The 17556-nt window shown below is 36.0% G+C and overlaps 1 protein-coding gene across 4 annotated transcripts in view; it reads left to right on the forward strand.

Annotated features, from left to right (window-relative positions):
- LOC117327904 (synaptotagmin-like protein 4) overlaps positions 1-17556 on the forward strand; it is a 191304-nt gene that overhangs the window by 67633 nt on the left and 106115 nt on the right. For all 4 annotated transcript variants that reach the window (XR_004532750.1, XR_004532751.1, XM_033885138.1 and 1 more), the window contains exons 3-5: positions 3890-4175; positions 7523-7735; positions 14998-15116. Coding sequence is in view for 2 of the 4 variants with exons in the window: in XM_033885138.1 (XP_033741029.1) it covers positions 4051-4175; positions 7523-7735; positions 14998-15116 (457 nt within the window). In the remaining 2 variants the exon portion in view is untranslated. The remainder of the gene's footprint in view (positions 1-3889; positions 4176-7522; positions 7736-14997; positions 15117-17556) is intronic.

Consider the following 17556-nt stretch of genomic DNA (forward strand, 5'->3'; position numbering starts at 1 on the left):
TATTTATTTAGTTGGTGAGGGGCTGGGGGTTATATGTGAGCCCCTAGATAGATTTATTTTGTTGGTGAGGGGCTGGGGGTTATATGTGAACCCCTAGATATATTTATTTTGTTGATGAGGGGGCTGGGGGTTATATGTGAGCCCCTAGACAGATTGATTTTGTTGGTGAGGGGCTGGGGGTTATATGTGAACCCCTAGATAGATTTATTTAGTTGGTGAGGGGCTGGGGGTTATATGTGAGCCCCTAGATAGATTTATTTTGTTGGTGAGGGGCTGGGGTTATATGTGAACCCCTAGACAGATTTATTTTGTTGGTGAGGGGCTAGGGGTTATATGTGAACCCCTAGACAGATTTATTTTGTTGGTGAGGGGCTAGGGGTTATATGTGAACCCCTAGACAGATTTATTTTGTTGGTGAGGGGCTAGGGGTTATATGTGAACCCCTAGCCAACATTTTTATTTCTCTACTTAGTACATTATATTTTTTTGATCTAAACTGATACTTGCAAGATAATCTATTCATCCTGCAATACTTCTGTTTTTTGACAATATGGAAAACTAATTCCTGTACATGTTTAATTAGAAGAAATTGTTCTTGTTGAATATCAAAGCGTATCATAGTTAGGATATATAAATGTAACCTTCTTAATCTGTTTGATTTACTGTTTATTGTAGTGTAATGATATAAACACTCATTGATACATGATCATTATTCATGTATGTATGGCCTTCCAATAAATGTAGAAAATGTAACATCAGATTCAGAGAATGTTACTGTCAGGTAGGGGCTGTGTTTGTCTAAGTCAGGCACTAGTTAAAGCCATCACTTGTTATTGAACACTTCTGAAGTTTGGATAGTTTCGGGACGTTTGACTTTAAAGGAAGATGTGGTTTATTATACAGTTATCCGGAGTGTAAAATGAGAAATGTTGGTGGAATATTATCAGTTTAAATCTGAGCGATATGCAATTTGAATTAGTGAGGCATTCATGCAATATATTATTGTGTGAGCTGGCAGCCGTAAACAATCGGGTTGATTAAGCACTTGTTAGGGTTATTATCAATATCCGTGCCTAGGAAATGGAAGTTCCAGTGTATGAAATTCCTCACATCAGAGTTTACCCTATTGTCAGATCAACGACTTCACTTCTCATTTAAATGAATGAAATGACTGTTACTTAGGAAATACAATGTAAGTATGTACTGTTTTTCCTGATGTTACATGGTACATTTTTATCGCTGTGATTTTAAGATGTATTTTAAAGAAGTCGGTCTATCCTGGAGAAATTGAATATCAAAAGTAATTTCCTGGATGTGTGAAATGACAACTACTTAATTAATTTTAAATCCAGTGAATTTCATGGCTTTCGTGGATAAATAGATGAACTATTTTCATGTGTTGTCCGAGTTGTTTCAGGGTTCCATTGTTAACACTTGCCTGGAGATTAGTAAACCTTTTTGGAAATACTGGTTCATAATCAGAAATACTGGCTTGTATAAGTCAGTCATCTGGTATCCTGGTTTGTAATCAGACATCCTGGTTTGTAATCAGACATCCTAGTTTGTAATCAGACATCCTGGTTTGTAATCGGACATCCTAGTTTGTAATCGGACATCCTGACTTGTAATCAGGCATCCTGGTTTGTAATCAGACATCCTGACTTGTAATCAGACATCCTGGTTTGTAATCAGACATCCTGGTTTGTAATCAGACATCTTGGTTTGTAATCAGACATCCTGGTTTGTAATCAGACATCCTGGCTTGTAATCAGACATCCTGGCTTGTAATCAGACATCCTGGTTTGTAATCAGACATCCTGACTTGTAATCAGACATCCTGACTTGTAATCAGACATCCTGACGTGTAATCAGACATCCTGACTTGTAATCAGACATCCTGGTTTGTAATCAGACATCCTAGTTTGTAATCAGACATCCTAGTTTGTAATCAGACATCCTGACTTGTAATCAGACATCCTGACTTGTAATCAGACATCCTGACTTGTAATCAGACATCCTGACGTGTAATCAGACATCCTGACTTGTAATCAGACATCCTGGTTTGTAATCAGACATCCTAGTTTGTAATCAGACATCCTAGTTTGTAATCAGACATCCTGACTTGTAATCAGACATCCTGACTTGTAATCAGACATCCTGACTTGTAATCAGACATCCTGACTTGTAATCAGACATCCTGGCTTGTAATCAGACATCCTAGTTTGTAATCAGACATCCTAGTTTGTAATCAGACATCCTGACTTGTAATCAGACATCCTGACTTGTAATCAGACATCCTGACTTGTAATCAGACATCCTGGTTTGTAATCAGACATCCTGACTTGTAATCAGACATCCTGACTTGTAATCAGACATCCTGACTTGTAATCAGACATCCTGACTTGTAATCAGACATCCTGGTTTGTAATCAGACATCCTGACTTGTAATCAGACATCCTGACTTGTAATCAGACATCCTGGTTTGTAATCAGACATCCTGACTTATAATCAGACATCCTGGTTTGTAATCAGACATCCTAGTTTGTAATCAGACATCCTGACTTGTAATCAGACATCCTGGTTTGTAATCAGACATCCTGGTTTGTAATCAGACATCCTGACTTGTAATCAGACATCCTGGTTTGTAATCAGACATCCTGACTTGTAATCAGACATCCTGGTTTGTAATCAGACATCCTGGTTTGTAATCAGACATCCTGACTTGTAATCAGACATCCTGGCTTGTAATCAGACATCCTAGTTTGTAATCAGACATCCTGACTTGTAATCAGACATCCTGACTTGTAATCAGACATCCTGGCTTGTAATCAGACATTCTGGCTTGTAATCAGACATCTTGGTTTGTAATCAGACATCCTGACTTGTAATCAGACATCCTGACTTGTAATCAGACATCCTGGTTTGTAATAAGACATCTTGGTTTGTAATCAGACATCCTTGTTTGTAATCAGACATCCTGGTTTGTAATCAGACATCCTGACTTGTAATCAGACATTCTGGCTTGTAATCAGATATTCGTGCTTGTAATCAGACATTCTGGCTTGTAATCAGTAATCCTGCATTAGTATTCAGTCCAGGAGAATATGACCTACTGACCTACTTTACACTACAATGAATGTGACATGTAGTCCATCAAAGTCACACAGATATACATGATTGCTAAGGTAATGGACTTGTCCACCATCTGAGTGACATAGATAAATGGACTGTTCTACCTTCTGTGTGACATAGATAAATGGACTGGTCTACCTTCTGTGTTACATAGATAAATGGACTGGTCTACCTTGTGTGTGACATAGATAAATGGACTGGTCTACCTTCTGTGTGACATAGATAAATGGACTGGTCTACCTTCTGTGTGACATAGATAAACGGACTGGTCTACCTTCTGTGTGACGTAGATAAATGGACTTGTCCACCATCTGAGTGACATAGATAAATGGACTGGTCTATCTAATGTGTGAAATAGTTAAATGGACTGGTCTTCCTTTTGTGTGACATAGTTAAATGGACTGGTCCATCTTCACTGTTACAGAGATAAATGGACTGGTCCATCTTCTGTGTGACATAGATAAATGGACTGGTCCATCTTCTGTGTGACATAGATAAATGGACTGGTCTTCCTTTTGTGTGACATAGTTAAATGGACTGGTCCATCTTCACTGTTACAGGGATAAATGGACTGGTCCATCTTCTGTGTGACATAGATAAATGGACTGGTCCATCTTCTATGTGACATGGATAGATTGATTAGTCCACCTTCTGCTTTACAACACAGACTTATCACTTTTTAAGTATGTAATTAATGTTTAATTACTAAACAAGTGTACAATTTTCTGATAACAATCCTTTCTTTTTTTATTCACAGGATAAACATGGAATTCAGGATACATCCAGGTCTACTTGCAACAAACAGTATTCTTCCTGGGTAACAAACACTTCAAAAAGGGGACACCTGGGTTAGAGGTACACCTTGGTTAGAGGAACACCTGAGATTCCAGGTGCTTTATCATCAACAGGTGTGACAACATGGAAAAGATGACGATGGAGAATCTAATTGATGTTGATGGTCTGTCTGAGGAGGAGCGTGCTGTCATCCTCAATGTCCTCAAGCGTGATGAGAGCCTCCGCAAAACAGAAAGCCTGAAAGTGCGGTAAGTTTGACATCATCGTAGTACTAATAGACAGTAGTCGGTCTCCATTGTCATCATGTTGATGTGTTAAGTCATGTGACTTTTGTTATTGTCACGGTGATAAAATAAGCCATGTGTCTTTGTTGTTGTCACAGTGATAAGATAAGTCATAAAACTTTGTTGTCGTTACAGGGCTAAATAATAACATGTATCTGGCTTGTTTTCGTCATGGTGTTGATAGTTGAGACAGTATAAATCTGTGTCATGGTACTGTTAATAGTTGAGACAGTATAAATCTGTGTCATGTTACTGTTAATAGTTGAGACAGTATAAATCTGTTGTCATGGTACTGTTAATAGTTGAGACAATATAAATCTGTGTCATGTTACTGTTAATAGTTGAGACAGTATAAATCTGTTGTCATGTTACTGTTAATAGTTGAGACAGTATAAATCTGTTGTCATGGTACTGTTAATAGTTGAGACAGTATAAATCTGTTGTCATGTTAATGTTAATAGTTGAGACAGTATAAATCTGTGTCATGGTACTGTTAATAGTTGAGACAGTATAAATCTGTTGTCATGGTACTGTTAATTGTTAATTGAGACAGTATAAATCTGTTGTCATGTTACTGTTAATTGTTGAGACAGTATAAATCTGTGTCATGGTACTGTTAATAGTTGAGACAGTATAAATCTGTTGTCATGGTACTGTTAATTGTTAATTGAGACAGTATAAATCTGTTGTCATGTTACTGTTAATTGTTGAGACAGTATAAATCTATTGTCATGTTACTGTTAATAGTTGAGACAGTATAAATCTGTTGTCATGTTACTGTTAATAGTTGAGACAGTATAAATATGTTGTCATGGTACTGTTAATAGTTGAGACAGTATAAATCTGTTGTCATGGTACTGTTAATAGTTGAGACAGTATAAATCTGTTGTCATGATACTGTTAATAGTTGAGACAGTATAAATCTGTTGTCATGGTACTGTTAATAGTTGAGACAGTATAAATCTGTTGTCATGTTACTGTTAATTGTTGAGACAGTATAAATCTATTGTCATGTTACTGTTAATAGTTGAGACAGTATAAATCTATTGCCATGGTACTGTTAATAGTTGAGACAGTATAAATCTGTTGTCATGGTACTGTTAATAGTTGAGACAGTATAAATCTGTTGTCATGATACTGTTAATAGTTGAGACAGTATAAATCTGTTGTCATGGTACTGTTAATAGTTGAGACAGTATAAATCTGTTGTCATGTTACTGTTAATTGTTGAGACAGTATAAATCTATTGTCATGTTACTGTTAATAGTTGAGACAGTATAAATCTATTGCCATGGTACTGTTAATAGTTGAGACAGTATAAATATGTTGTCATGGTACTGTTAATTGTTGAGACAGTATAAATCTGTTGCCGTAGTACTGTTGATAGTTGAGACAGTATAAATCTGTTGTCATGGTACTGTTCATTGTTGAGACAGTATAAATCTGTTGTCATGGTACTGTTAATAGTTGAGACAGTATAAATATGTTGTCATGGTGCTCACAGATAAAGGAAGGCCAATCTCTTCTGAAATATCTCCAGGTTTATCTACCTCTACTGAATTAAGATTTTACTAAATTGTGATGAAGATTTCTGCTGAATGAAGTTTTAGTGCATGGCCTACAGGTGAAAAAGAGTATAACAATACTATTTGTGACTCAATAGTAAAGCACTTATTGTAAGACTACAATTTCCCTGTTGACCTTTAGGTTTCTCTATGGCAGGGTTAATATATAGCTATGTTAGTAACGTTTAATGAGGTGGAAAACAAAATGTCGCCAAAGGATTTTGAGATATGATCAAGGCATTTTATATAACATTTAATGAAGTTATAAACAGGAACCATTTAAAAAAAAAAGACATCAAAATTAAGTTCTTGTTATGGTTTTTATAGCAAACTCCTTCCAGTTGAGATGTACATCAAAAATATATTAATTACATTGATACCATGTATAATTATTAAATTACTATCAATTAGACCTACTATAGAGGATGTTTATTCTGAGTCAGTAATTGCTAAAGGATGTCAATGAACTTTGCAAGGGCCGTGGTGGCTTAGTAGTTAAGGTGTCCGGACACTTTATCATCAGCCCTCCACCCCTGGGTTGTGAGTTTGAAACCCTCGTGGGGCAGTTATCTGGTACTGACTAGGCTGGTGGTTTTTCTTGGGGTACTCTGGCTTTCCTCCACCTCCAAGACCTGGCACATACTTATGACCCTGGCTGTTAATAGGACGTTAAAATAAACCAAACCAAATGAACTAGGCCTTCACATTTATTGATATAGTTGTCTCCCCTTCTTGTATTGTATAATAAGTGCATGGTTGGTGTAACAAACATTCTGTAGATAATTACATAATCTAAAATCTGATACTAGCACCTGACTCTGACTGTCTAGCAATGTAGATGTATAAAGATGTACCAACACTGTATTGTCCTATTGGTGGTATCCTGACTGATGTAATGGTCTAGTCTGTGTATATGTATAAAGATGTACCAACACTGTATTGTCCTGTTGTGATGTCCTGACTGATGTTATGGTCTATTCTGTGTAGATGTATAAAGATGTACCAACACTGTATGTCCTATTGGTGATATCCTGACTGATGTAATGGTCTAGTCTGTGTAGATGTATAAAGATGTACCAACACTGTATTGTCCTATTGGTGGTATCCTGACTGATGTAATGGTCTAGTCTGTGTAGATGTATAAAGATGTATCAACACTGTATTGTCCTATTGGTGGTATCCTGACTGATGTAATGGTCTAGTCTGAGTAGATGTATAAAGATGTACCAACACTGTATGTCCTGTTGTGATGTCCTGACTGATGTAATGGTCTAGTCTGTGTAGATGTATAAAGATGTACCAACACTGTATTGTCCTATTGGTGGTATCCTGACTGATGTAATGGTCTAGTCTGAGTAGATGTATAAAGATGTACCAACACTGTATGTCCTGTTGTGATGTCCTGACTGATATTCACCTAAAGATTAGAATAATGGGTTTTTATTTTAGACCCTTCAAAATATAAATTTGAATTTAAGTTGAAATACGCCCTGACCACTTGATTCATGCATGCACTAGTTCTATCTACAAAAGCTGCATGTTTCATCTGATTACAAAACTTTTTTTTATCTGTTTTTAATCTGAGGATTAACACTTGTTCAAAGCGTATATGTTTCCTTTCAGTTTTAATACACAGTAATTATATAAATGTTTCTAATGAGTTCAGAGTATCTGGACTAGACCATTTAATACCAATGAAGAACACTTTGTTTTGTTCCTTCTATCATTGTCTTTTGTTTGTTACAGGCAGTTACGATTGGAGATCCAGTCAATACGAATGAAAAGTGTCCTTAGGGATGGGGATGACCTGTCCAAAATGTGTGCCCGTTGTCATAGCGAACTGGGCTTCCTATTCAACAGAGGCGAGATTTGTCCCACCTGTCATTTCAAAGTGTGCAAGCTTTGTCAGGAGACGTTACTTAATGGGAAATGGTTGTGTTCCCTATGTTACAAACAGAGGTAAGTAAAGGAGGTCCATCATATGTATTTACCTCTTAATGAACCACCATACAGGCTTAATGTAGTGATATTTGGAATGGATGTGTATGTTTGATGGAGGCTGTTACTGCCCACAATAATTTGATTGTCTCCCCTGGATGGGTGTGGTATGTGTTTTATATCTTATTAACACAGTAAGGTTGTCTCCCCTTGATGGGTGTGGTATGTGTTTTATACCTTATTAACACAATCAGGTTGTCTCCCCTGGATTGGTATGGTATGTGTTTTATATCTTATTAACACAATAAGGTTGTCTCCCCTGGATGGGTGTGATATGTGTTTTATATCTTATTAACACAATAAGGTTGTCTCCCCTTGATGGGTGTGGTATGTGTTTTATACCTTATTAACACAATCAGGTTGTCTCCCCTGGATTGGTGTGGTATTGTTTTATATCTTATTAACACAATAAGGTTGTCTCCCCTGGATGGGTGTGGTATGTGTTTTATATCTTATTAACACAATAAGGTTGTCTCCCCTGGATGGGTGTGGTATGTGTTTTATATCTTATTAACACAATAAGGTTGTCTCCCCTGGATGGGTGTGGTATGTGTTTTATATCTTATTAACACAATCAGGTTGTCTCCCCTGGATGGGTGTGGTATGTGTTTTATATCTTATTAACACAATAAGGTTGTCTCCCCTGGATGGGTGTGGTATGTGTTTTATATCTTATTAACACAATCAGGTTGTCTCCCCTGGATTGGTGTGGTATGTGTTTTATATCTTATTAACACAATCAGGTTGTCTCCCCTGGATGGGTGTGGTATTGTTTTTAGCTCACCGGTTACGAGTAACCGAGAGCTAATGCTGTCACCCCGGCGTCGGCGTCGGCGTCGGCGTCCCACCCCAAAACTTTAAAGTTTTTGGAGTAAGTTTTTGGAAAGCTTGTAAGTCCAAAAGTATACACCTCAGGCCCTTGTAAGTTGTTTTATGCATTTATTAGAGGTCTAGGAGTGATGTTTTGGCAAAATTATGCAGAAAAAAATTGTGATTTTTCCGCATTTTACCATTTAATGGACTTTACTTTTTTGGCACCAAAACCCACTTAAAAGTTTTTGGAGTAAGTTTTTGGAAAGCTTGTAAGTCCAAAAGTATACACCTCAGGCCCTTCTAAGTTAGTTTATGCATTCATTAGAGGTCTAGGAGTGATGTTATGGCAATATCATGCAGAAAAAAATTGTGATTTTTTCACATTTTACCATTATGTGGACTTAACTTTTTTTGCACCAAAACACCAAAACTCACTTTAAAGTTTTGGGGGTAAGTGAAAAAGTATACACCTATCACCCTTCTAATTGGTTTATACATTCATTAAAGATCCAGGAGTGATGCTGTGGCAAATCATACAGAAAAAAAATGGCATTTTGGCATTTTACTATTTAGTGGACTTACTTTTTTTGACACAAAAACTCACTTTAAAGATTTTGGGGGTTAGTTTTGAAAAGCTTGGAAGTCCACACCCTTCTTATTTGGTTTATACATCCATTAGAGGTCTAGGAGCGATATTATGTGACATATAATTTCAAAATGACATGCTTATACATGCATAAAAAATGAATGTATATTGTGATTGCTGCCACCGGTGAGCTTTCGCAATCATTGATTGCACTTGTATATCTTATTAACACAATAAGGTTGTCTCCCCTGGATGGGTGTGGTATGTGTTTTATATCTTATTAACACAATCAGGTTGTCTCCCCTTGATGGGTGTGGTATGTGTTTTATATCTTATTAACACAATCAGGTTGTCTCCCCTGGATTGGTGTGAAATGTGTTTTATATCTTATTAACACAATAAGGTTGTCTCCCCTGGATGGGTATGGTATGTGTTTTATATCTTATTAACACAATCAGGTTGTCTCCCCTGGATGGGTGTGGTATGTGTTTTATATCTTATTAACACAATCAGGTTGTCTCCCCTGGATTGGTGTGATATGTGTTTTATATCTTATTAACACAATAAGGTTGTTTCCCCTGGATGGGTGTGGTATGTGTTTTATATCTTATTAACACAATCAGGTTGTCTCCCCTGGATGGGTGTGGTATTGGTTTTATATCTTATTAACACAATAAGGTTGTCTCCCCTGGATTGGTGTGGTATGTGTTTTATATCTTATTAACACAATAAGGTTGTCTCCCCTGGATGGGTGTGGTATGTGTTTTATATCTTATTAACACAATAAGGTTGTCTCCCCTGGATGGGTGTGGTATGTGTTTTATATCTTATTAACACAATAAGGTTGTCTCCCCTGGATGGGTGTGTTATATGTTTTATATCTTATTAACACAATCAGGTTGTCTCCCCTGGATGGGTGTGGTATGTGTTTTATATCTTATTAACACAATCAGGTTGTCTCCCCTTGATGGGTGTGGTATGTGTTTTATATCTTATTAACACAATCAGGTTGTCTCCCCTTGATGGGTGTGGTTTGTGTTTTATATCTTATTAACACAATAAGGTTGTCTCCCCTGGATGGGTGTGGTATTGTTTTATATCTTATTAACACAATAAGGTTGTCTCCCCTGGAAGGCACTATAAGGCATTAACAATAACTGTAACACATTAATTTTAACTATAACACATGAACTATGACTATAACACATTTACTATGACTATAAAACATTAACTTATTATGACTATAAAACATTAACTATAACACATGACTGACTATAAAACATTAACATGTTAACTATATTAACTATAATTTTAACACTAACTTTACCCAAGCACATTCATTTTAACCTGATAACTTTAACAAAAATAATCATAAGTAGTACACAAATGTTTAATGCTTAGTAACTGATTGATCCCTCTCAGTACTATACATGTCATTTAAAGGTTAGATTTATATTAGGTAACCTGCATGGTCCATTAGATTGATAGTTACCAGATATTGATAAGAACATTTTATATCTTGGATAAGTTATGTTATTTTAAAAGTAAATCTCACTGTGCTGCGAGTGTCTTAGGTCAAGGGGACACAACTCCTGTTCCCTTGTGAACATATCTGCTTGTACAGTGTGTGTATAAAACTATTTACAGGACACAATCAATACACTGTGCGACTCATTTCTAGAATGGAATGATGGACAGTAGAGATAGCTTTCTTGGACAAAAATTATCAGGTCTTATCTTTTTTTAGACATTTTGTACTGTATGACAGTCATCAGTTCATTAGTATAAATAATTCACTGATGATTTCTCAAAGTTATTCCTGTCGTCAGCGGCAGTAAGTATAGAGTAAAACACTGACAGCCCTCGAGGAACAGCTTGGATGGTACTATATAACACTAATGTTTGTTGTGTGTATTATAAACACATGTAGTTTTACATGGTGGTTTTTAGCTAAACAACAAACTTAAATGATTACAAATGAAGTTGAAATATTAAAACTTATCTATTTATGATAGAGGGTATGTCCACAAATCTATACCTAAATACCTTGAAATTATGAATGAAGATGTATTCACAAATATTTCATCTGATAGAGTAATTGAATCAAAGTTGCAGATTTCCAATTCTTTTGAAGACTGTCACATTTGAGAATTCAGAGTCATATACAATACAATATTTCTCAGTGAATTAGACTTGAGATAACCCTCAGTGAATTAGACTTAAGATAATCCTCAGTGAATTAGACTTAAGATAATCCTCAGTGAATCAGACTTAAGATAATCCTCAGTGAATTAGACTTAAGATAATCCTCAATGAATCAGACTTAAGATAATCCTCAGTGAATCAGACTTAAGATAATCCTCAGTGAATTAGACTTAAGATAATCCTCGGTAAATTTGACTTAAGATAATCTAATCGTCAGTGAATCAGATTTGAGATAATCCTCAGCGAATCAGACTTGAGATAATCCTCAGTGAATCAGACTTGAGATAATCCTCAGTGAATTAGACTTAAGATAATCCTCGGTAAATTTGACTTAAGATAATCCTCAGTGAATCAGACTTAAGATAATCCTCAGTGAATTCGACTTAAGATAATCCTCAGTGAATCAGACTTAAGATAATCCTCAGTGAATTAGACTTAAGATAATCCTCAATGAATCAGACATGAGATAATCCTCAGTGAATCAGACTTAAGATAATCCTCAGTGAATCAGACTTAAGATAATCCTCAGTGAATCAGACTTAAGATAATCCTCAGTGAATTAGACTTAAGATAATCCTCGGTAAATTTGACTTAAGATAATCTAATCGTCAGTGAATCAGATTTGAGATAATCCTCAGCGAATCAGACTTGAGATAATCCTCAGTGAATCAGACTTGAGATAATCCTCAGTGAATTAGACTTAAGATAATCCTCGGTAAATTTGACTTAAGATAATCCTCAGTGAATCAGACTTAAGATAATCCTCAGTGAATTCGACTTAAGATAACCCTCAGTGAATTAGACTTAAGATAATCCTCGGTAAATTTGACTTAAGATAATCTAATCGTCAGTGAATCAGACTTAAGATAATCCTCAGTGAATTAGACTTAAGATAATCCTCAATGAATCAGACTTGAGATAATCCTCAGTGAATCAGACTTAAGATAATTCTCAGTGAATCAGACTTGAGATAATCTTCAGTGAATTAGACTTAAGATAATCCTCAGTGAATCAGACTTAAGATAATCCTCGGTAAATTTGACTTAAGATAATCTAATCGTCAGTGAATCAGATTTGAGATAATCCTCAGTAAATTAGACTTGAGATAATCCTCAGTGAATTAGACTTGAGATAATCCTCAGTGAATCAGACTTGAGATAATCCTCCGTGAATCAGACTTGAGATAATCCTCCGTGAATCAGACTTAAGATAATCCTCAGTGAATCAGACTTAAGATAATCCTCAGTGAATTTGACTTAAGATAATCCTCAGTGAATCAGACTTGAGATAATCCTCAGTGAATCAGACTTAAGGTAATCCTTTGTGAATTAGACTTAAGATGATCCTCAGTGAATTAGACTTGAGATAATCCTCAATGAATCAGACTTGAGATAATCCTCAGTGAATTAGTCTTAAGATAATCCTTAGTGAATTAGTCTTAAGATAATCCTCAGTAAATTAGACTCGAGACAATCCTTAGTGAATTGGACTTGAGATAACCCTCAGTGAATTAGACTTAAGACGATCCTCAGTGAATTGGACTTAAGATAATCCTCCGTGAATTAGACTTGAGATAATCCTCAGTGAATTAGTCTTGAGATAATCCTCAGTGAATTAGACTCGAGACAATCCTCAGTGAATTGGACTTGAGATAATCCTCAGTGAATTAGACTTAAGATAATACTCAGTGAATTCGACTTAAGATAATACTCAATGAGCTAGAGTGACATAATCCTCAGTAAATTAGTGAATGAGACATGCAGATGACACCTTTAATAATTATCTATCTGACCTACTCCCATCAAGTTTTCATACACATTTTCTTTTTGCTTTAAACTCCATTGATGTTTCCACATTGAAATTTGACACTTTCTGTTTTCACTGAGACATTTTTAAAAAAAGAGTTAAGTCCCTTTGATAAATTTTTCTCCTACAATAATTATCCAAATGAGTAAACCTACGCTAATGTATTTGTAACACTTAAAAATTGTCTATTGTCTGTTTTGTTTTTGTGTTGGTTTTTTTCAATCCTATTTTTTAATACAAGTTAATATATTTTGTCTGTTTTTTACAAAGTTAAGTTAAGTCTTGGTGATTCTGATTTAATGAATGTGTCCAGTCCAGAATAACGATTATAAAACCAGACTGATACACTAAAGTTATACATTGTTACACTGTTACACTAAAGTTATACATTGTTACACTGTTACACTAAAGTTATACATTGTTACACTGTTACACTTAAGTTATACATTGTTAGACTGTTACACTATAGCTAAAAATTTATAGACTGTTACACTAAAGTTATACATTGTTAGACTGTTACACTACAGTTATACATTGTTAGACTGTTACACTAAAGTTATACATTGTTAGACTGATACACTAAAGTTATACATTGTTAGACTGTTACACTAAAGTTATACATTGTTAGACTGTTACACTAAAGTTATACATTGTTAGACTGTTACACTAAAGTTATACATTGTTAGACTGTTACACTAAAGTTATACATTGTTAGACTGTTACACTAAAGTTATACATTGTTAGACTGTTACACTGTAGTTATACATTGTTAGACTGTTACACTAAAGTTATACATTGTTAGACTGTTACACTAAAGTTATACATTGTTAGACTGTTACACTGTAGTTATACATTGTTAGACTGTTACACTAAAGTTATACATTGTTAGACTGTTACACTAAAGTTATACATTGTTAGACTGTTACACTGTAGTTATACATTGTTAGACTGTTACACTAAAGTTATACATTGTTAGACTGATAACACTAAAGTTATACATTGTATCACTGTTACACTAAAGTTATACATTGTTAGACTGTTACACTAAAGTTATACATTGTTAGACTGTTACACTAAAGTTATACATTGTTAGACTGTTACACTAAAGTTATACATTGTTAGACTGTTACACTAAAGTTATACATTGTATCACTGTTACACTAAAGTTATACATTGTTAGACTGTTACACTAAAGTGATACATTGTTAGACTGTTACACTAAAGTTATACATTGTATCACTGTTACACTAAAGTTATACACTGTTAGACTGTTACACTAAAGTTATACATTGTAAGACTGTTACACTAAAGTTATACATTGTTAGACTGTTACACTAAAGTTATACATTGTTAGACTGTTACACTAAAGTTATACATTGTTAGACTGTTACACTACAGTTATACATTGTTAGACTGTTACACTAAAGTTATACATTGTTACACTGTTACACTTAAGTGATACATTGTTAGACTGATACACTAAAGTTATACATTGTTAGACTGATACACTAAAGTGATACATTGTTAGACTGTTACACTAAAGTGATACATTGTTAGACTGTTACACTAAAGTTATACGTTGTTGTCACTGTTTGTAGATATACATTACAATTGTTATGATTACTCTTTTTACAGCAATTTATTACTTTTAAACTACAGCCAGAAATGTTTTGTTGGGACGATTTGTAAGAGGTACTTGTATTTGGTAAGCCTTTGGTTAGTAATTCTGGTGTTGTTTGGCTTACAAACAGTAGTGAGGCATAACTATTCACCCGATAGAGAGATAAAAAAAGACATATATGTTTGTCCACAGGCAGCTGAAATGGCTCCAGCAGGACGGAGTACAAAATAGTTCTGGACTGAAGCGCTGGCCATCAGGAGCAGACCTGGTCAAGGCATCCATACGCAAGACATTGGTTATCGCAGATCCAGGTTAGTCTCTTGTTCATTAACTTGCTCTGTTCTTGATGAAACACACAAAATATTTGATGACAGACAGTCCTTGGAAAGTCTTAGAATTTGTACATTTGTAACCTGTTGTACTACCAAATGAGGGTTTGAGGCGTGTTGTACTGGTAGATGAGGGTTTGAGACCTGTTGTACTGGTATTTGAGGGTTTGAGACCTGTTGTACTGGTAGATGAGGGTTAATGAGGCGTGTTGTACTGGTAGATGAGGGTTTGAGACCTGTTGTACTGGTAGATGAGGGTTTGAGACCTGTTGTACTGGTAGATGAGGGTTTGAGACCTGTTGTACTGGTAGATGAGGGTTTGAGGCGTGTTGTACTGGTAGATGAGGGTTTGAGACCTGTTGTACTGGTAGATGAGGGTTTGAGGCCTGGTGTACTGGTAGATGAGGGTTTGAGACCTGTTGTACTGGTAGATGAGGGTTTGAGGTCTGTTGTACTGGTAGATTAGGGTTTGAGACCTGTTGTACTGGTAGATGAGGGTTTGAGGCCTGTTGTACTGGTAGATGAGGGTTTGAGACCTGTTGTACTGGTAGATGAGGGTTTGAGGCCTGTTGTACTGGTAGATGAGGGTTTGAGATCTGTTGTACTGGTAGATGAGGGTTTGAGGCCTGTTGTACTGGTAGATGAGGGTTTGAGACCTGTTGTACTGGTAGATGAGGGTTTGAGGCCTGTTGTACTGGTAGATGAGGGTTTGAGACCTGTTGTACGGGTAGATGAGGGTTTGAGACCTGTTGTACTGGTAGATGAGGGTTTGAGGCCTGTTGTACTGGTAGATGAGGGTTTGAGACCTGTTGTACTGGTAGATGAGGGTTTGAGGCCTGTTGTACTGGTAGATGAGGGTTTGAGACCTGGTGTACTGGTAGATGAGGTTTTGAGACCTGTTGTACTGGTAGATGAGGGTTTGAGACCTGTTGTACTGGTAGATGAGGGTTTGAGACCTGTTGTACTGGTAGATGAGAGTTTGAGACCTGTTGTACTGGTAGATGAGGGTTTGAGGCGTGTTGTACTGGTAGATGAGGGTTTGAGGCGTGTTGTACTGGTAGATGAGGGTTTGAGGCGTGTTGTACTGGTAGATGAGGGTTTGAGGCGTGTTGTACTGGTAGATGAGGGTTTGAGACCTGTTGTACTGGTAGATGAGGGTTTGAGACCTGTTGTACTGGTAGATGAGGGTTTGAGACCTGTTATACTGGTAGATGAGGGTTTGAGGCGTGTTGTACTGGTAGATGAGGGTTTGAGGCATGTTGTACTGGTAGATGAGGGTTTGAGACCTGTTGTACTGGTAGATGAGGGTTTGAGGCCTGTTGTACTGGTAGATGAGGGTTTGAGACCTGTTGTACTGGTAGATGAGGTTTTGAGACCTGTTGTACTGGTAGATGAGGGTTTGAGGCGTGTTGTACTGGTAGATGAGGGTTTGAGACCTGTTGTACTGTTAGGTGAGGGTTTGAGTCCTGTTGTACCCGTAGATGAGGGTTTGAGGCTTTTTATAGTGGTAGGTTAGGGTGTCAACCCATTTGTATAGGAGGGAGATCGTGGTTGAATACTCTTTACACAAGCACTAATATTTGTAGAATGTTAAATTTTATTAGGAATAGGAATCTAATGATATTGTCCGAGAGGACATTTAACTGTTTCTCATCATTAACGTAATTGTTTGCTTAAATACCTTATGACTGTAGCTTCCTACATATCGTATTACAGTTGTATTTTTGATGTGGTTTACAAAACCTTTAGCTTTGTTTTCAGTTTTTTGTAACAACTGATACCTAATCACTCTTGGCAATCCAAAACAACTTCCCAGAATTCCAATTAAATGTATGCTGCATCGGAGAATTGCTTTGCTCCATCATGGAAATGTTTCTATCGCTGCAATTTTTACAAGGCAATTTCTCTCCCGAGACTTTTAATAATATTTTTTTGTCTTGCACAAAATTTTGATCAGAAAACTGAATTTATCAAAGATCGATCCAGTTGTGTGTTAAATATACAGCATTTTTAAATCCATAAATCATCCATGTTTAATAGTTACATCAATAGATATATATTATTCAGTCTGGCTTGCCAACATCTGAAAGGGAAATTGTAGTCCACTGTATCATACTTATAGTAATAATGGCTGTTAAAGCGGCAATATATTTGGTACTAAATGGTTTTATTTGATAAATGAAGTATTGGTTTTAAAACATTATATTAATTAGGTATTAGTATTAATATGCTTTATTATAGTACATTAAGTATTTGTATCAAAATTGCCCTATTTAACAAATGAAGTATCGGAGAATGTATTACCCAGATACGATCTGTAATCAGTATGTAATTATGGACCAGCTATAGGGAAGAAGAGGTTCTGTTGTTATATCCGTACCAGGACAATACCAGTGTCATGATTGTGGAGGCAGTAGTGATG

Source organism: Pecten maximus, chromosome 5 (assembly GCF_902652985.1).
Source record: "Pecten maximus chromosome 5, xPecMax1.1, whole genome shotgun sequence".
Taxonomy (NCBI): domain Eukaryota; kingdom Metazoa; phylum Mollusca; class Bivalvia; order Pectinida; family Pectinidae; genus Pecten; species Pecten maximus.